The following is a 22,045-nucleotide window of genomic DNA, read 5'->3' as shown; positions in this document are numbered from 1 at the left end:
AGTTTAGCCTGTGGGTTTTTTCCCCCTTTATCCTGATTGATTTTAATAACAGAGTAAGCTAAATTGTATTTTACATATCTGTTGGCAGTAGTGAATTAGTGATATGAGAAAGATTGTACAAATATGCAGAGAGTACTTTTCAGAAATTACATTTGGGACAGCTGTTAGTTATCTTTGAAAGGTTAGTGTAAAGATGTCAGCTAAGGGCCAAATTCAGTGCATATAATGGTAACGCAAAGTAGCCAGCATAGTGACCTGTTGTTAATTATTCCCAAATCAAACATCACAAAAAATATTAAATTCAAGATTATGCCATTAAAAAAAAAATCAAGTAAATTAAGATACAGAAACACACAGTTAAGGCATCAATGACATCTTAAGTCTCTCCTTCAGTGACATCATGGAGGGAAAATATTTTTAAAAATCTATAATGTGTCCCTAAAAATGAGTTTAACTTAAGATGAAACTACAAATGCTAAAATGTCCCTTCATCACTGTTTTTGGATTTTTTAAATTGTACTCTATCCTGGGCAAATGTAGACAACATATTAATGGTTTTAATAAGTTTAAGAATGTTCTTCCATCCTTCACCTATGTAATAATGTAGTTAGCATTCACATCTTCCTGTTTCTTTCATAATTATACTGTGCCCTGTAAAAATTTGAATTAATTAAATTTTCCTGATTTTTAATGCTTCAGATTTGAGAACTAGAAAAGCCCTTTAATATGTCTTTATTCATAAGTTATTGATAGATACTCTTACCACTAAGAAGACCATTTAAACTTATTTTTTGTCTTGAAAAATAAGAATAGTTTTAGCTGAGAAGATGCAGTTAATTTTTATAAATGATGAAACTTTTTAGGATGTTAGTGCTTTTCCTTTTTAAGAGTCTTCTTAATTCTGGTTTTTTTTCCAGATAAGTGAGTCACATGCATGTTTATATATGACTCCAAGCTCTAGTTAAAATGTTTTTAACCGCTTACTGGGGCATTTTTTTTCTAAATTATTGTCCAAGCATTAGTGAAGCATTTGATATAGTAATACTTGTAATTGCTAGGAATAAATAATCCATTTGCAGTTAATGGAAATAAGATATATCTAGCAGCATTTCAAGTTAGGCTTCCAGGCACTTCTTAGCAGACAATACAGAATAGACACATTTATTTTTTATATACATAAAACATTGGCATCATAATTTGTTCTCAGTGGGTGTATCTCTATGTGCAAATACTGCCAGATGGGTTTACTTCAGAGTTAACCCACCCTGGGCAAGTGTCTACACATGCTGGCATTTGGAAGTAGATTTGCTGCTCCTGGCAGTAGTCTGCTCCTGCCCCCTCTGGCTCTGCACTGACCCCCTACAGCAGCCAGGGGGAGCTGGAGGTTCTGGCCACACCTGCCTCCTAGCTCTGTGTACTGCTATCTGGCCACCTGGGTTGCTGGCCCAGAGTAGCCTTCAGTGTACTGGTACAGCAGTCTGACTCTGTTGCTGGAACCTGTGCCCACCGGGTAATGGTTGCTCCACCCCCAGACCCCAAGAGCAACATCCAGTGGCCTGAGCTCCTTTGGACACCCAGTTTGCCCTGTTTCACTGCTGCAGCAGCAACCAGTGCCTGGCCTAAGTCAGTCCCAGCCCTTCCTGCCCCCTGTGTAGTGCAGCCACGTAGTCAGGCTCGCTTCAGTGTCTCGGACCCCCTGCCCCCATGATTCTGCTGCTCAGACCCTGTGCTGCCACCTAGACACCAGCAGAAATACTGAAAACGTGCACTTGGATGCTGCCACCAGTACTAACCATGTACTCCTAATGCTCCAGCACCACTGCCTGTGGGCCTGCCTGTCCAGCCAGGGCTGGTGGCTGCACATTGTTCAGCACACCTGCAGCAATGAGCAGTGACTGGAGTCCTTTGGCATGACCAGAACTACCTTCCAGGAGCTCCTTGAGCATCTCCTCCTGCATGTGGAGCAGCAGGACACCAGTATGTGGTGGCCCCTCCCAACAGACACCAGGCTGGCCAATCCCCTGCTCAGACTGGCCACACCCACCAACCTACACTATGTCAGCCATCTCTTTAGTGTTGGCAAGGTGACCATGATAGGGGCTGTCGTGGAGGTCTGCAGCACCCTCCAGGACTTGCTGCTTCAGGTTCATGACCCTCTGGAGGTGGTGGCGGGTTTCCAAGCCCTGGGCTTCTCTCAGTTCATCAGGGATGGAACCCACATAGATTTCATAGACATTTGGGCTGGAAGGGACCTCGGAAGATCATCAAGTCCAGCCCCCCGCCTGAGGGGCAGGAAGTCAGCTGGGGTCATAGGATCCCAGCAAGATAAGCATCCAATTTGCTCTTGAAGCTGTTCAATGTAGGTGCTTGAACCACCTCCGATGGCAGACTGTTCCAGACCTTGGGGGCTCGGACAGTAAAGAAGTTCTTCCTTATGTCCAGCCTGAAACGGTCTTGCAGTAGTTTATGACCGTTCAACCTCGTCATCCCTTGGGGCACTCTGGTGAACAAACATTCCCCCAGATCCTGGTGTCACCCCTGATAAACTTATAGGTGGCCATCAGTTCACCCCTGAGCCTGCACTTTTCCAGGCTAAAAAGCCCCATGGCTCTCAGCCTGTTGTCATAAGGTCTGTTTTTCTGACCTCTGATCATGCGCATGGCTCTCCTCTGGACTCTCTCAAGCTTCTCCACCTCCTTTTTGAATTATGGAGTCCAAAACTGGACGCAGTACTCCAGTTGTGGCCTCACCAAGGCCAAGTACAAGGGGAGAATGACTTCCCGGGTTTTGCTTGAGAAGCATCTATGTATGCAAGCCAGCGTTTTGGTTGCTTTAGTAGCTGCAGCATCGCATTGAAGGCTCATGTTCATCTTGTAGTCAATGATGACCCCCCAAGTCTCTTTCTTCCATAGTGCTAGCCAGCATAGCACTGCTGAGCCTGTAAGGATGCTTCAGGTTTTTCCCATGTGGATGCCGGATGGAACCCACATCCCCATCACCTGCCCACCACACAGTGACAACCCCTACTACAGCCAGTGGGGCTTTCACTCATCATGGTCCCTGCCTACCCACTCCACCCCTGGTTCATGTGGCCCTGCAGTAGCCAGCTGGACCCATACCAAGCATACTTGGCCTGTGCGCTGGTGGAGTGTGCCTTCAGCTACCTAAAGGGATGCTGATGCACCCTCACTGCCCACCTCAAAGTCACAAAGGCCAACATCCCCTGGGTCATTGTCACTGCCTGTGTACTGCATAACACCTGTGAGGCCTGGGGGAAGCTCCTCCACAGGGACTGTGTGGAGGAGGCACAGTGGGTGGAAGACACCTGGCACCAGGAGTGCCAGCTGTGGTGACAGCAATGGCTACTCCCACCAAGGCCCCAGGTGAGCTGCAAACAGTGCATTCCATGTGCCAGGGACCAGCACTGGGGTCTGGACAGGCTGCTGCAGCTGTCCAGGGGCCTCTGCTGTGGGACCTGGTGGCCAAAGGCTGCCTGCAGGTGCTCCAGGGCCCCAGAGTCCCCACAGCTTTTTAGGGCCTAGGGCAGGGCAGGCAAAGAGTTGGCCCAGCCCTGGATCTAAAGAAGCTCCAAGCCCCATGCCCCAGGTCCTATCTTGTGGGTGGCCCCCTGATCGTGGGGCTGCCCAGGAGCTAATTTTCTCCTGGTCAGTGTCTACATGTTCATGATTATGCAGTAAATACTCCACAGTTAATTTGCTACTTGCATTTGCAGGTAGCAAATTAACCATGGAGTAGAATAATTTACTGCATAGTAAGAATCTTCACATGTAGATGATGATGCTTATTGTGTAGTAAAGTGTTTCATGTAGACATTCCCACTGACACTGAAGTAACTACATTTTTTACAAAGGTATAAGAAAGAAAGAGAATGAGTTAATCTGCACTGAAATTAATTTACTTGAGGACAGAATTTGACACCGACTTTAGATAGATATTCTGTCTGAAGTGCTCCAAGCAGTGAGTGTACAGACATAGACTTCCAAAACAGCACTTCAGAAATGGCTGAAGTGCTTCAAGTATGATCCTGAAAAAATAAAGGATCTCTTTGAAACACTTTTGGAAACATCTGCTTGTCATTGTGATGATTTTGAAGCACTTTGAAGGCTGAGGAGGGATGGCTACACATCTATATGTAGGGGTGTGCAAAACAGGATATATTCAATTTAGATTCAGCCTGAATCAGAGATAGTGATTCAATTTTTTGATTCGGATCTCTGTCCCCAATTTGATTAGGCCAAATCTGAAACTGAAGATTTGATGCTGATTCGGAGAATCAATGATTTGGCCGTAGACATTGCTTTAAATGTTTTTTCTACATACCTTGAGGTACCAGTCATGGATTGTGAATGCTGCAATGCTAGGACAACTGGAGCATCCCCCAGGAGCATGGGGGGCCCTGTGTGCTCAGTAGGGAAACCAGAAGTGGACCGGATGTACTTCCTATCCACTTCCGAGTCCTCTGGGGAGAGTGCAGGGCCTCCTCCCCGGCTCGGCAGTTGGCTGGGGCGAGATCCCGGGTGCCCTTCCAGACTCAAGAGACACCACTCCCTGAGTCAGGGGAGCGCGGGGGGTGACCCATGCGTGTTCCCTTGAGGACCTGGAAGTGAACTAAAAGTGCTTCTGGTCCACATCCGGGTCTGCTGCTGAGCGCACTGGGGAGCACCCCACACTCCTGTGGAACGTTCCATCCACCCCACCATCACAGCATTCATGAGCTCTCTGGTACCTTGATGTGTGTAGAAAAAACATTTAAAGTTTTCTATGTCCAAATCGTTGAATTTTTCCAAATCTCTCCAAAGCAATAAGGTGGATTCCAATTCAATTCAGAGAGATTAAAGGGTCTCCTGATTTGATTCGGATTTGGAGATTCAACCACTGAATCAAGCCAAATCTCTGCCAAATCCAATCAGGGACCAAAGCTTCACACAGCCCTATCTGTATGGTACTGAAGAGATCTGAAGTTGAAGTGCTGCAAATGGGAGAGGATTTTTGCAGCACTTCAAATTCTCATCGGCCAGTGAACTCTGTTCTTGTGAATAATTTAAAAATTAGAGAGCAGTAAGCTTTGCCTGTTTAAACTGAGTTAACTGAGATTGTAGGTCACTCTCAGGGAAGTTTAAGTATTCTAAATTACATTTCTGAAGCATGCTACTGGTTGGGATCCTAGTGGAGACTTAAATCCATCTATGAATTCAAGACATTCCAAATTTTGAGAAATTGAAAACACAAAGTAGAAATTTAAAATATTTAAATATTTTAAGTATTTAAAAATATATATTTCTTATCCTATTTCCTTTTAGAAGTAACATTGAAAGTATAAGCTGATACAAACAAGTTGGTAGCATTAAAAGGAAAAAATAGCTGGATGTCACAAGCAATTCATGTGCACAAATGCAAACAAACACACAGCTTCATCCTCTTGCCCTAATGCATGGGCTCCTGCAGAAGTTTCCCTGCACCCTGAATTCCTCCAGAGTAACTGATGCCTCTTCCGTTTCTCAACTTTTAGCCCCAGTATTTCATCTGGAAGGCAACAGATCAATCACAAGTAGGGTTGGGTCCAATACCTAAATAAAGAGTCAGTTAGTATTTAATACCAATCTCATTCCAGGATGTTCTTGGGGATACGTCATTTAAATTCCTAGAGAACTTGAAGAAGAAAAACTAGGTATTGACCGGTGACATCTTCACTTCCCCTGTAACAAGGATATATTTCTACTATCACAGTATATCCAAGGGGATGTAAAAGATTTGCATCCCATATTGCATGACACTCTTTTTTATCACAAAACTATTAAATACAACTTGCCCTTTACATAGTTTTACCAGAGTTGTAATTTATCATGTCATTCTAAAAGAAGCCATTACACTGCATAGAGAAGCAGCAAAGTTTATGCTAAATCACTCAGCCAGGCATACTAATCGGTCAGCTGCAGTCTTCCAGATATAACTTTATTTCTAAAGAATTTTGCAGACATGCATGTGAGAAAATATGGCAGTTATGCCTACCTTTGCAGTATATTACTGGTTTTTTGCTTGTATAGCATGACAAAGATTCTAAGTGCCTTGGGGGATGCATAGAGCAAGATTCTTCCATCTTTGATGGAGAAGAAATAGCAGACATTTTAGAGCACAGTTTTTAAGAGGAGGAAGGAAAGAGTAATTAACCCAGTTCAGATGTTATAGGAAACTTAGGTAGGCAGAATTCCTTCTCCAAAATAGAAACCTGCCACAAATGTTAATGGCACTGTGTTTTGCAAAAAGTGGTCAGAATCTGTTATTTGTCGTATCCTAAAAAACATGCCACTATCAGTTTTGAGCCTTAAGTTTCTGAAAAAATGTTTCTTGTTTATAGGAGAGATTCTGCCTTTCTAGAGGAAAGAAGTATTGGTCCATTTGAAGGGAAATGTTCATTCACCAGCATACACTGGATTGCATCTGCAGATACTGTTAGCAAACAGTTGTTTGTTTATTATGCCATGCAAGACAGTATTTTATTAAACAAAGAACTTGATATGTCACATCAACATTTCTCTCTCTAAGGTCTTCCCAGCCTATTTACCTGGACTCTGATCAGCTGTTTTCTTCACAGTCAGGTTGGCTGCTTTCCTCTGTAGCCCACATAGATGTGATTATACAAGTGCATCCTTCTGGATGGACCTACAAGCCTGAGCTTCTCTAAAATTCCCTTTAAGGGAATGCTTCAGTTTTGCACTGGCTGGAATCCAGTGCAGGAGATCAGCTCTTTTTGGATATAGTGCCCAATCCAATTTCCACTATTAAATTAATCTGTGTCTCTTTGCCCAAACATAACTGGTGTGGGATCAGACCCCTACGAGAAAGGTCATTAGAGTCAGGATAGCTGATGTCTGGTAGGGTACAACCTTAATTAGAGCTGCAGTAGGACAATGAATACATAGTTCTTTGTATTAAACTCCTCCATGAGAATGCAGCATAGCACATTCCATTGTGTATTCTATCATAAAGGCAAAATGGGAAAGTTGATACACCTTGTTTTAATGATATACTAATTGAGCTGTATCTAATTGGTATAAGTAATTTTTCCTCCCAAGTCTTCAACAACATATTGTTACATTTTACAATATATAAAGTGGTAGGAAATAGCTAAATGTCTACTCGGCATAAAAAGAAAAATCCTCCTGAGTGGTGGATTAGAGAAATACACAGACATTTGTATTACTCGTACTGGTGCAATATTATTGTTAGACATACAGCTTTGGAGTAGGGTTATGAATATTAATATAATCACTATCTCAACCCAGCATCTGAACTTCATCTCATTTGTCTATGTCTGCTCCCTGTGGAGAGTCTATTTGCTTTATCTACTGTATTTCTGAGCTGATGAACCATCTATACTGTATCATTTACAGTCACATGATTTCATATCAGTACCTCATAATTGTTGGCACTGGATTTATGACCCAGTCCTGATACCTTGTTTCAGGTGAGGACAACCTTCAGACCCACCACAACTCCATCCATCTGATAATAGGCAAATTTTATTGATACACAGTGATAGAAAATAAGACTAATGCAGACAAAGCAGGCAAGATGATTACAGTATACAATAGCAATTATTTTCCAGTCCCAGGGGACTCATAGGGAGAGCCGTGCACCTAGCCGGTGCATGAGCGCCGCCTTGTGGTTTTTTGTTTGAACGTCAGACAGTAGCAGCCTTGGAGGTTGAGGGCTTGTTGTTCTGGAAACTCCTTCTTTTGTATTCTTTTTTCTTTGACGACTCTTCATTTCCGGACATTGGTGATTGGTTTCCCTGTAGTTGTCATTCTGTCCACATTTTGTTTTGTCAGCCAAAAGTCTATCTCCATAAACCCATCACATGCATACTCCTTAATTTGGTTATTTGCTAGTGTTTTAATTCAGTCATTCCACTTAAAACCGGAAATCCCAGGGACTTTGCAGCTGGACATTGTGACCTGGTGCTAATGCTGCAGGACCCTGTCTTTATTATGATATGTGTATGTTTTCAGTTTCCCAGGATGTGTGCCTGCTTGTCTGTTGGCTCTGGATATGGTGTCTGCCTTGAAGGGACAGTGAAACTTTGTACTTTAGAAACCAATTAACCCTTGCCGTATCCACTGGGACATGGTCCTAATGCAATGATTACTTTATCTAAAAGCCAGTTTCTAAAAGGAAATTTCTAAATATGATTTCCAGAAACAATGCAGTAATAACATGTGACTAAAATATGAAGCAGCACTGGTAATAAGAATAATCATACCATCAGTAGTTAACTGTTTTGCCCTGGGGCCCAATCCATAACCCCTCAAAATCACTAAGAACTTTTCTTTGTACATGGGGAACCTTTAAAACAGGCCCACATTGCTCAGAACATTTTCTGGTACTTATTTATGATATTTATAAATTTGGTGTTTAAATGTTGTTTGTTTAGATGTAGCTATGTGACACTGTTAATGGGAATGAGAATACACACACATGACTAAATCAGATTTGCTTGTATTCCTAAAATTAATGTCTTCTATTACTGTATGGCACATCTGCTCTGTTGAAGGAATTCAGTATTTTGGAAAAGGCCAAATGACCTCTCTAGAGACTGAAGTTCTGTATTTACTTAGAAAACAGGAACAGAATATGCAGCAGCAGTAGCAGTTACCTGCAAGTGGTTATCTGAATCTCTGAGAAAAAGACTATGGTCAGAAATTCTGTTGCTCAAGGCCCAGTGCAAGGAGGAAAACAATCTGTCCAGAGGAGAGACCATTCTTGGGGGGCAGTAAGACTCTGGAATGAACTTTCAGAGGTGCTACGATCTGCCTCAAAAACTCAAAATGTCTCTTCAAGGACAAGACACATTTCCTTGGCTTAGTTTTCAATAATGAAAGTATATAGCACAGCAGAAAGAAAATCAAATAAGGTCACCTTTTTCCCAGAGGAGGAAAAAGGACAAATGTTAGTCACATTGGTGAATGCCCTTCTGGAAAGCATATGGATATTGTAGTGATGAGGGTAAAATTAATAATAGACCGGAACAGAATATTTTTGTCTTTTAGTTATTATCAATCCTCAACCCTGAATTAGAAGAACCACCTCAAGCAACAACTGTCCCTTTGCCTATTTTTATCCCAATCACTCTGCATAAATGGACAAAACTACTAAAAGGCAGCAAATGTGTTAGTCCTTTGTGATGCTGTTACCTGAAACAAACAATTCTTCATACCTAAGTCAGAGAATAGCTGTTGACCCAGAAGAAGTAACCACTAGAGATGCCCGAACATAAATGGATTTAATTCACAAAAGTTGGTGCAAAAATTGTATTGTTTTAAAGCAGGCATGGCCAATCTGTGGCTCTGGAGCCACATGCAGCTCTTCAGCAATTAATATGCATCTCCTTGAATTTTTGCACAGGCACACGCTTATCAGCTTCCAAATGCAAGGAAAATTCAAGTTTACGCAGTTTGACCAAATGGAAGTTGGTCACTATGTGCTTGTGCAAAGATTCAAGGAGATGCATATTAACTGCTGAAGAGCTGCATGTGGCTCCCGAACCACAGGTTGGCCACCCCTGCTTTAAAAGGAAACAAAGTATATCTCCTAAAAAAGTATACTTTTCAAAATGTCATGGACTCACTACTGAGTATGGGCAAATCCAAGCTCTAAATTTCTATCCTGTTCATTATTTTATATAAATGTAATATGTCTGCTATTATTTCTTTCCTTTCTGAACTACATTTGAGTCATATGGGGCCCTTCACTGCTTTGCAAAACTGCTGATAAGGAAGCTGTTGTTATTTCGCTATTATGGACATTCTGTTATGACTTCCAAAGAAGGTGCTGCAGTAATGCTCCCTCTAGTGACTTGCTGTTCACATAACTAATGGAGGCTTAAAAGATAGACAGCTATTGAATTATGTTCCTTTTTCATGGGCACTAAGAAAGTTGTGGGTGGGTGGGTTCAGGCTTCATTGCTGTGTTTCTCCTGATTAAAGTGTAGAGAAACTCTCTTTTTCCCCTTGGTCATGTTTACCTAACCTGAATAAAACCCTGAAGTTTCACAAATTTTCCCCACTTTATTGTTTCCTACCTTGAGATGCATATCTTAGCCACTAGCCTAAAAGAGCCAGCATGGTTCTGTCTTTGAACAGTTCATCAAGTCCAGATCAGAGGTAAGCTTGGACCAGTTGGGACATAGCCCAGGGGCAAGAAACCATAGGAAGCCTATGACTGCTGTAGTTTCTAATAAACCAGAAGTAGTTCCATTTCAAAGAACAAATATATGTAATCCCATTATAATTCAGCGTGTCTCTAATATCACAGGGTCACAGAGTAACCTACAGCAAAGTAAAACTGTAAACTTGAATTTTCCTTGCAGTAAGAATCCTTAAATCTCTCTAGCCTCAGGCCTCCTGTTCTTTTAACCCAGGTCTGATCAAAGCTAATCCTTGTTTGTCTCAGGGACTGCTATTTGTATCAGTGGCTACTCCCACAAGCATAGTGTGCTGGCCTTATAACACCAAAGAATCCAACCAAAGTTTCTTCATATTAGTGCACTCATCCTAGGTTGTTTAGCTGTTCCAAGTAAAATTCTGCCTTGTGGTTATCAAAGGTGTGCCCAGCCCACCCTATTCTCTTTCACATGTAGACCCAGTGCAGATAAACTAACGAGTCAAAGTATTATCCTTCTGTAACACATCAAGAATTCGTTTAATTTTTGTTCTCTTTTCTTGTCCATTTTTTCGCTTCCAGAGGACAAAGTGTGGACAACCGTGAACCATGATTTGCAAATGCAGACTCCTGTGATAGGCAACAGCCCAGAGAAGTACTCTGTACTGCAACTTAATTACAGTGCCACCATGGATCAGATCTCTGCCATCACCAATAGCGCTGAGTACTGTGAGCAGTACATTTCTTACTCCTGCAAGATGTCAAGGCTACTGAACACCCCAGGTAGGCTGAGAATGGAATATTACTTAATTATCACATTGCTATATTCAGAATTATCTGAACTGTTCAACACTTCAATAGCTTGTTCAGGCAGTGGATGAATTTAATTATTTCTGTTGCCATTCATGAAAGTTCACAAAAGAGGTAAATTAATGAAACTGGGTAACTGCCTTTTTTTAAGGAGAGTTAACCTATAGTATACATATTCCTTAAATTGGTTTTCACAGTGTCAGATTTCTGTGGTTTCCTATCAGATTCTGTTTCTCAGAAATGAGGTTAGGCAGAGGACAGGGCAAATTTGATTTAAAATTTTCTTTATAAAGGTATTCAGAAGTTTGAGCTGTATCCTGCAGTCTTCACATCAGTCTTTACATACTGAAACCAGCAAGAGACTTTCCTAAATTGAGGTTTTAGGATTTGGCATGCTTCTTTTCAGTTAATCTCTGTGTAAGAGTAAACTGAAATATTACGTGCAGCCTGTTGTCCTGCAAAAAGACAGGAATAGAACTGCTTTGTAATACAGGGATGCCAGGAGGGGCACATCGTATTAATACTGAGATCTCATGTTAGAGAATATGCAGATTTATCTTTCTGCGATCTAGCTTTTCTGAATATAGTAAAAACATTCAAAAAAGTCTAACTACCTAAAGAATACATGTTTTAACTTCTCTCTGATATGAACAAAAGTATCAGTTACAAAAAAATTCTACAGAACCAGTAAAATCACAAGAAAGAATAAATTCTACAAACCCTTTGGTTTATTGTTGCAAAAGCAGAATATATTCTTTAATTGTTTATGCTAATATTTGATGTTAAGTATCCATTTAAGTGCACTTGGCTAAGACTTGACGATAAGGGGAAGCACATAAAATATTTGTATGGCTGTGAAATTAATTTATTATCATACAGGCAATTAAATGTGATGAAACTAATAGCTGGACACTTAAAAAATATCCTTTATTTTAAGTGACTCCCCCTTTTGAACTCATGTTGGTGAATTTCCTTGTGGTGTTGCTGATAAGAGATTCATTTGCCATGCATGTGGATCTTATGCTTATTTCCATAAGTATTCCCTTGTAATTTAGTGTTAGTTAATAGACACTACATTGCTTGTTATTCCCCCTCCTTCCACCCTGCTGTTTATTTAACTATTTTTAACGCATGGTTTGTCCTGTTGTTATTATTTTGCTTAATTTAGCATAGCGAGGAAAATTTACAGAGAGGAAAATATGCTGCTTTTTCTTGTGCTTTCACGTACAGTATCCTGAATCATCCTAAAAATGGCATACCCATTCTGAAGTTAGTCCACATCAGAGGTGAACTAACTTTAGATCAACCAAGGGGTAACCCAGTCTAGCAAGGATTAACCCACCCTAGTAAACGCTTGCATGCATTCATGGAAGAGCCCTAAGTCTGGGAAGCCCAGCCACTTACCACAACTCTTGGGGGATGTGTTGGTTTTACCTGAACCTTATCAGGGGTGCTGGTTTTACCTTACCCCCCAACTTATTAGGAAGTGTCCTTGCTAATAAAATAAAATCAGATAACATTTTAAAATATGCTGTATTTATCGGGCAAGCTTTTCGTTAGACTATAGTTTTCATCCATAATTGCTTTTTAAAACAGATAGCATTTTCTATATTTTAAGTGAGATAAAAACAACAGCAAAAGGAAAAGGTAGTGCAACGTTCCAGTTTTAACTGCCTTTTTTTTTTCTCTTATGGGAATCACCATACCGTAAGACCTGAGTCTCCCCACCTTGTACACAGTTCTTTCAGGGTTTCATCTGAGATATATAAGCACATGTAAGAACCATCTGTTAGAACAGATGTTACATATTTACAGTATGGGAACATCTGTAAATATAATGTCTTAGTCTTCCTTATATGTAATTTCAATATATCTACTCTTTAGAGTAGCACTCTGTAGAGTGATAACTTCTATAGATACCAATTTCCACAAAACTTGCCAAATCCTGCTAAAATAATGCACTGAATCTCCAGTTGTTCTAAATTGTATTATTGCTATAAATAAAAAGTTGTTCATTCCCGTAATGGCAGCTACAGAAAAATATAGTATTTGTTGGGAATATGCTTAAGCAGGAAGCATGTTTCCTTGATTTCCCTCTCAGGATCTCATTAGTTCCCCTCTTTCTGATGGATGCCACTCTACAAAAGATAGTTTAAAACACTTTTGCTACACTAGCTATGCATTATCAATTTTTTATTCATGCTTCTAATGTTGAATATGAACAGACTCGCTGCAGGTACTCCTCTCAAAAAAAACCCTTTGTTTTTTAAAGTGGTTTGAGATCTTTGTATGAAAAGCACTATGTCAGAGGTAGGCTTTTCTTTTCTGCAACAAAACAGTACTCTAGTCAGCTCATTGAAGAGCTTCAACCTTCCTCATAGATTATCCAAGCTCTTTGTTTTCTGTCTTTTGTGTGTTCTCGTCTCTTTTGAATGCAGTTTCAGGCAAACTAGCATACTAAAATACATCCCCAAAAAGCAATTCTTTTCAACACAGCTCACTAACTATGGGACTGGCCTTAACGTCAATGCCATTATTCCAATTGGTTCAAGAAATATAGCGACAAGATTAGGGGTGCCTTATGACTGGAACTAGTATTTTAATAATAAAAAAAACTTCTAAACATTTTCCATCAGAGTCCAGCAGAAACAATGCCTAAAGATCCAGTGGCTAAAATGTGCATAGCATAAACTAAAGATCGTCAAGAACTGGTATTTTTGGCCTGTTTTTCTAAAGTTAAAAAATAAATTAATTTTATTTATTTTGCTGCCTAAGCCTGGAGGTGCCAAACAAAGACAGTTGAACACAAAAATTAAAAAAAGGAGCTCAGCAGTAGCCTAAGAACAGATGTCAAGGTAGAGGAGAGAAAAGAAAACACCCAGTGGTGGTTCGGGGGGTACAGGGAGGAGGGGAGGTTGGGCATGCAGTTATACCCCTTTGCTTCCTGCTTCAATGAAAAATTAAAGCAAACTGCCTTGTGGGGACAGCCACAAGTCTATTGAGGCATAGTTGGGTGAGTCCATTGACTTTGTCTCCCTATTATCTACTTGATTTCTGCAAATCTTTTTACTTCATAGGTATTAACAACCTTTGATCTTCTAATCAAGTTAGCCTTTTTCTAGAATTATTCTGTTTGTTTTTGTATTTTGGTTAATGGTTCTCTGGTCATCTCCCACTCCCAGCACACCCAGTAAAGGTGTGCTGCCACTTAGGAACCCATACTGGGTGGCTAGGGGATTCAATCTGACAACCAACTAGCGACAGGGAGGGGAGGGGCAGTGTTAAAAGTAGATTGGGCTATGCGGTGGCACAGTAGAGGCAGGAAGGAGTTGCAAAGATGAGTTGAATTGATAAGTGGGTGACAGGAGCTATGGGATGGGAGCTACGGGAGGCTGAATGAGGGCACAACCAGAAGCATAAATCTGGGCATGAGTGGGTAAGCATCACTGGTCCCACTGCATAGAGGTGCTGGTAGCTGAAATGAGTTGAAACCAGTGGTAGCCTTGTCCCCACCTGCCCCCTGGGCAGCATCTGTGAGGATTTGGGGGGACTGTTTGGGAGGGCTTTGAGAGGAATGAGATCCCAGTAGCCATGAGGGACTGGATGGGTGGAGGGGTGATGGGCGTCAGCAGGTCTTTGGGGTCAAAGGAGACCTGTGGGATGAGAACATGCTGTGGCATTATGGGAGTACAGAGGTGTGAGGTGCAGTATGGTTTGGGGATGAGGGCTGGTGGAATTGTATAGAAGTAAAATGGAGTGTGAGGGGAGTTGGGGTCAAGAGGAATTATGGGCAAGGAGAATAGGATTTAAGGAGCTGCAGTGAGGTTTGAATGCTCAGAGAGGCAGGAAAGGGGATGGTCAGGAGGGCTGAGGCATGATAGGAACATATTTGTGTAGGATGCAGCAGATTTCAGTGAGGGGGCAGTTTAAGACTCAGTAGGTTGTAAGAGGGATGAGGGAGTCTGATGTGTTTGGGGCAGTATGGGGTGAGGCTGAACATGGAGATATGTGAGACAACAGGACAGAGTGGAACTAGGGAAAATTTGAGGTGTCGGGGCAATTTATAAAGGGCAATGAGGGGAACTTTGGGGTCAGAGTGAAGTGTCTGGGGAACTTGTATAGGGGTGAAGGGAACAGCTCTGTTCCATGGCCAGGCTTGGAGGTAACAGTTGTACCTCCAAGGGACAAGGCGTTTGTTTCACCTTAGATCTGGCAGTCAGTCCCCCCTCCCCCTGACTAAGTTATATTAATTTTTATTTGGATCAGAGACTGGCCCCTGGAGTATTAGTAAAGCTTCTTGTTTGTTTTTAATCAGAGAAAGATATGCATTGTATTATTGGATGATGCACTACACACCTGCACCCCCCTTTTCAAAATCCTAGAACCGCCTATGCTCCCACCCATCTCTATTAAGTAATAAACACACTGAAGACTTAGGAGCTAGCTTGTACTAGGGGGACATACACTGGAGATTGTCACCTGTTTCACATATGACATGGAGAAGGATGATCTTGCAGTTTAGGCACTGAATAGAGGGCACGTCTACACAAGATGCTGTATACACAGAAGACTAATTTACTAAACATCAGTGCAGCAGGCAAAAACTGTGCTAATGCACAGTAGAATTAGTCTACTGTGCATTAGCAACACAAAAAAGTGTGTGCCTGCACTAGTGCTCAGTAGCACCAGTTATGGCACATTAAGTTAGTATCTGTTATTACAGGTATTAAACTTAATGCGCCATAATTATGGCACATTAATGAACATGTAGACACACCCAGAGAGTATGAAGATCCTGGTTCAATTACTGATTCTGCTTTAGATGGTCTTTGTGACCCTTCTTTGTTTTTCCTTGTGTTTTGCATTCAATTAAAATAAAATACTAATATTACTTATAATAATACTATTCTGTTGTCTTCATTTAGACTTTAAGCTCTTTTGAGCAGAGACTTTCTTGTAGTATGTATGTTCACTACACCTAACACGGTAAAGCCTTTTGGGCAATACTACAATACTAACTAGTTAAGCTGTTAACAGTAATAATATTTGTAAGCCCATACAACACAACCCATCTTAAACAGATATTATATATGTGTACATTCACAAGCACTGTTGCTGCTTTGTTTGTTGAGTTTTTTTCTTATAATGTAAGGGTGTGCACAAAGCAAGAGCGAGAGATTTGAATACAAAAAACAGAAAGAAAAGGATGCAGGGAGAGACAAACAAGTAAGCAGTAAATCCATTAGGACCAAAGGAGTCATAAAAGCTAATGCAGGTAATGGGATACAGTGAAGATAGCGGTAGCAGTTGGTTGGTACTGATGGTGGTAACGTGCCCATTGAAAACTTTCACTGTAGCATCTAGGAAATGAATCTGTTGTGGAGTGTTCCAGCACAGTTTGAATGGAGAGGTAGACATTGTTAAAGTTGTGGTGATGTTTTTTCTAGAGATACTTTCCCATGTGTCCATATGAAGATATCATCAGGATCTGTCATAAATATGTTGACATCTTTGGCAGGGAGGTGTGGGGCATACATGTGTCCAGGGCAGTGCCATTTTTTTGTGGGTATAAGGAGTATCCAGACCTGAAAAAGTTGTGTGTGAGGACAAAGCAGGAGAACACAACAGAAATAGAAGCAATGTTCAATGTTCTCATTGGGGATAATGTTCTTTATTATGTATTATATCTTCCTGAGGGACGTTGGTGTATAGAGATCTGGAAGCTCATCAGTGGAAAACAGTTTCTTTGAGAAATCTGCAGTATCTTTCAAATAGCTGGCTCCTCCCATGGTATATGGGAATAGGATAGAGTCAACATGGCCAGAAACTCTCTCTGTGATGCCAGTGCCAGAAGAAGTGGGGCATTCTGGGTTGCCACATTTGTTGATCTTGACTAAAAGTTGCCTGGCCTGGGATCCTGCAAGGTGGAAGCAGTAATCCTTTGCTGCTGTGTTTCCTGAGGTAGATCCTTTTAAGAATTTATCAAGTGCCTCCTGGTATTGTGGCATGGGATCCTGTGTCAGGATTTTGTAAAACTCCACATTGGAAAGTTGTCTCTAGGTTTCCCATATGCATGCTGTTTTGACCATGAATAGTGGCAGCCTGTTGTATGATAATATCTGAGTTGTCTTTAGGTTGCATATGGCCTTCCATTCCACAGAACTGAGTTTGTAAAGTAAATGTTGTTTTTTTGTTTGGAGGGGTTTTTTTGGGTGGGGGGGTTGCAATCTCAGAGTGGACATGGAGGTTGAATTAGTTTATATAGAGGTCTATAATGGGGCTTCAGCCCTCAGATTGAGTCCAGGAACTGTTTTTCTTGTGCTGTATACATTGATCATTGCATAGTTCTTTGTCATGAAAATATTTCCTCCATTTTACAGGGTGGAAAAAAGGCTCCAGGTCTCCATACAGCTTTTATTATGAGCAGCTAATGGCATCCCTCTATTCCTAGGGACAAAAAGCCCAGCTGGGAATTGAGTTCCTGGTGCATGTATAGTTTCTCAGCTAGTGGGAGAATTGATTTGGTGGGTGGGGAGAATCAGGTTGCTCCCTTCCGAAGTCACAAAAAGAAGGCTAAAGGAAGAAAAATGTTCTTACTGGCCCCACCACTCAGGGGTGTATAGAGGCAACAGCAAAGGAGCTGGAATCTTGCTTTTAAAAGAAGAAAAATCCAGCAATTCCATCATCTGTCACAGAAAGTGATTTGCAATGCATTAGTATAACTATACCATGTCAACTGCAGTATAAGAATGCCGGTACATCACAGGAGGTATGATGTAGGAGCATGTATGAGAATTTCCCTTTATTCACAGCCCTAAACAGATCTTATAGCTCTGAAAAGTCATTTCTTTTTCCTTTCCATAAGCATGACAAAAGGACCATAAGTGTTCAATTAATTTCCATATCATATATGTGTGTGGGTGCTTTTGTAGGGCTTTCTACAGGATGGGTTTAACAGACATTATTAGAAGGCTATGATCTTGCGGGGGCAGTAACTCAACAGTTAGGAGACGAGGGTTCTAGTTCCAGCTTGCTTTTCATGACTTTAATCTTATTAGTAAGCCCCAGTTGATTTATCTATAATAAGAGAAAAGTGCTTGTATGCATTTGTGATTGATAAATGAATGGTGCCACTGTTTAAATGTTTTGTACAAAATACATTTTAGTTGAACACAAGCCTTTTAAATAATAATAGTTTATGAAAAATATCAACATTATTGAAATGAGTGTTAAAACGTATTTCCTCAATCTTTTAATAATTATATCAATATTAGTAAGACAAAAATAATTGTAGTAGACATGTTAATGCTTTACACAAATTTGAACAGAAATAGTGATGCAAATATTGTGGAAAATTACCTGGAAAATGGGTCCATTTAGATTATTGAATGGAATTCAGTTTTTTCCCCAAAAAGTTTTTGTTGCTGCTGCTACTGTTGTTGTTTTTGACCTGTTCTAAAATAACTGTTAAGCTTTCAAAGTTTGGTGACAACAAGAAGAGCACTGTGGTGCTGACAGACAGCTCCCCGCCTCCCCCAGCCAAAGCACTTTACCAGAAGAGGAAGCATGTTTATTCAGCCCAACTCCCTAGTGTTTGCATAGATCAGGAACTTCAGTGGGGCTTTTTGGTGCTTTTATCCAGTCAGCTATTAGATAAAAGCACCAAAAAGCCCCGCTGTAGTGGGCAATCTATACAGATGTTGGGCAAGCTAGGTCAAACTAATTTCATGCCTCTTCTGGGCCTGGGCTGCACTTGTTGCAAGGACACACCAAGCTGAAAGTAAGACACTGTTTGTTTTATTTTTTTTCACATCTGTAAACAGCCTTTGTGCTCAGAAGCTTCTCTAACATCTCTCCAAGCTATGTAGTGGGGAAAAGTAAAGAAATCTTGCATATTTCTGGATCATCACAGCTTCAATAGCATTCCAACCCTGTTAAGTTTTGGTCATATATGTTAAGATGGCTATTTTAAATTGTTCTTAGAGAGTTTTCTCCAGTGGCTGGCTTTTTGCAAAAGATAATATGTATCTGTTTAATTACAAAAATCCCCTTCTTCTAGTTCTTCTAGCTGCCTCTTTCATTTCTTTGTCATAACTGAGATTACACAGTTTCAATTTCTTGAGAGGCACAATCCCTTGAGTGGTTCACCACAGGGTTGGGAGTTTAAATACCCTAAACTTTAAATCTGGCTCTGACTTTGTCTGGCCTTGAGCAAATCAGTTAAGCCATTTATTTCAGCTTCCCCAGTTGTAAAAAATATCAATAATACTTTACCTGCTTCTCAGGAATATTGCTGAAATGTTTTAGTTGATACTTATACAGAAGTTTGCAAATAAATAAAGCTGTGTTGTGCTGTTCTTAATCAGACAATGTCCTTCTGTGATGATATAGAACTTTTTTATATGCTGTCATTGTTTCAAATCATGATTTTGCAGCATTGATTGTTGGCAACAAAATGATATTTAGACGTTTGCTTTTGAGAATTGGCTTATAGGTAAAATAGATATGCATTAGATCAATGGTCCAGGGCAATGGCAAGGGTTAATTGATTTCTAAAAAGCCTGCTTGTGCTTCAAGCCCCTCTGTGTCTGACACAGGAAAGCAGCAAGCAAATACACATGTGACATTCACCACACTGTTCCATAATATAAGATAAGGTGGCACCAGGTCATAGCGCCCAATTGCAGACCCCCTGGGATTTCTGGTTTTGGGGAACAGACCAAATCAGGAGAAGACTGGGAAAGCCCAAATTAGGATGTGTACATGTGATGGGCTTGTGAAACAAAGGAATGTGCTGACAAGATAGAACATGGACAGTATGACAACCACAGAAAGACCAATGAGCGATGCCCAGAGATGAGGAGTCACCACAGAGAGAAAAAGGTACAAAAGGAGGGACTGAAGAGCAGCAAAGGGTCCCTGAGAGGGGAACCCAGGGCCACCATGGATAGGGGACACACTACCAGCCCATCTCACCCACCCCACTGGGAGGTGGGGTGGGCCTCAGCCTCCGACCTCCAGGCTGCTGACATCTGACATTCACGAAAAAACCTGAGTGAAGCTCACATACTGGCCAGATGTACCTTCCCTCTGATGGCAGCTCTAGGACTGGTAGATACAGAATTGTTTGTGTTATTCTTAACTGCTATCATTGTGTATCAATACAATTTGCCTATTATTCAATGGAAAGGTCATGGTTGGTCTGAGGGTTTTGGATCCATCCAGAACAAGGTTTCTGAGTCATAAATCCAGTGCCAACATTGATCATGTGCAAACTCTATTTAAGGTGGATGTGAGCACAGGTACTTGATTGAGGACTGGGTAGTCCAAAACATTTCAATCTAGGAACATTTTTTCTGTGTGCCTTTGCACAAGTTTCATCTTACTTACTCTTTCCCCAACACACAACTAGTCTGCTTAAATGCTTTAATTGCCTCTCAAGCTGAGTGCCTAGGGCAAGAAGCTCTTTCCTCCACATCAGTTTAATGAATTCATATACTTATTTTCCATGTCTTTTATCCATTTACTTTTAATATTCCATTGTTTTCATAGCTTTCTTTAGTCATTTCATATATTGTCTACTTGCTCTTGGAAACCCAAGAACAGCAAAGTATTAGGCTGTAGTTTGCAAAGGGGGGTGAGGGCAGGAAAGACTGTTAATTTAAAAATAGAGACTGACTGTGAGAGCTGTTAAGCTCTGCTGTTCCCCAAGGGTAAAAAATCTGTTGAAAGTTAAGGACAGTACAGGAATGAGGAAACTGAGGCATTTTCAAATGAGGAAACTGTTTTTGAGACGAGAACAATTTACTTATTGCCATTTGTAGATGGGAATGAGCACTATTTGTTTTATTATTTACTTGTATTTTTATGCATTAAGCCTTCATAGCATGAGATTTTCTGTGCCTGTACATTTCTGTTCAGAGAACTGAATGAGAGGAAACTCATGCCTATAAGAGAGGGATTCAAATCAACCCCTCATCTGCTTGTAAGGTCAAAGCTCATAACTGGTTCCTCTTTCATTAACTGGCAGAAAAGCAGCTGTCAACCTCCTATCGTTTTATAAGTGATGAAAAATTATAATATAGTTTGAGTTGTTATTTAAATTAAATTAGAATTGAGTTGTTATTTAAATTAAATTATAATAGAGTTATTATTTGAGATGTTGCTGTACAAGGTCACACCACCTGCTTGAAATGCAGGTCTAAAAATGATCTCCCCTCTTCTCCCCTCCTCTTCGTAAGCTCTCTCTATGCTGTGACAACTGTTATGAAAGTCCCTTTCAACCTTCTCATCCTTAGATGAAACAATCCTGTTTTTCCAATCATTCCCTGCATGTTATGTTTTCTAGAGCTCTTACCATTTTTATTGCTCTTCTCTGGTTGAGAAGAGCAATAAAATATTGCTCACATGTTTCTCAAAGCATGGTGCTCTAAACTAGACATAGTACTCCAAATGAGGCTTCATCAGTGCTAAGTAGAGTGGAAGAATCACCTAGTATGACTTAAGCCCCCTCTACACAATACATGTATTATGCAATTAACTACTCAATTACACAATTACTTTAGACCAGTTACACATGCAAAGTAACTATCACACTATACAAAGGTCCATTCAGCTATAAAATTAGAGCTAGAAAATGTGTAATAACTTTATAACTAGTTTCTATCCAGCTTTAATGTGCACCTTATTATGCCCCTGGGCATGGGCAACTGATGCCTCCTGAGTGCCCAGTCAGAGACCGGGCGGGGGGTCCCCCCCAGTTGGCACAACTGGCTGCAGGGGGACCGCGGGGATCACTTCTCCTAGTGCCCCTACTCCACTAACTCCCCTGCCCATTGCCTAAGTGGAGAATGCTGCTTTCAGGAGATGCACCAATGCTCTTAGGGGGTGCACGTGCACCCACTATGCATCGCCACTGTGCCTGTGGCTGGGAGCTGCCCAGTCAGCTGTGAGACTCCCAGCTACAGCAGTATTGCAGTGCTTCTGTAGTTGCAAGCCCTATCAGCTGATGGGGCTCTCAGCTGCAGGTACTTGCTACCTGCCGGTGCAGAGGGAG

General features: G+C 41.1%; 1 protein-coding gene across 1 annotated transcript in view; it reads left to right on the top strand.

Moving 5' to 3' along the window:
- The window catches only part of CNTNAP2 (contactin associated protein 2), a 1,889,175-nt gene that overhangs the window by 1,324,196 nt on the left and 542,934 nt on the right, over window positions 1–22,045 (top strand). Inside the window, exon 13 of the mRNA XM_090049982.1 lies at window positions 10,762–10,962. Coding sequence (XP_089906108.1) covers window positions 10,762–10,962 — 201 coding nt within the window. The remainder of the gene's footprint in view (window positions 1–10,761; window positions 10,963–22,045) is intronic.

This window comes from Crocodylus siamensis, chromosome 5 (assembly GCF_052110815.1).
Source record: "Crocodylus siamensis isolate JL-2025a chromosome 5, ASM5211081v1, whole genome shotgun sequence".
Taxonomy (NCBI): domain Eukaryota; kingdom Metazoa; phylum Chordata; order Crocodylia; family Crocodylidae; genus Crocodylus; species Crocodylus siamensis.
Note: the sequence above shows the minus strand (reverse complement) of the source record. Positions and strands in the feature narration are given on the sequence as shown.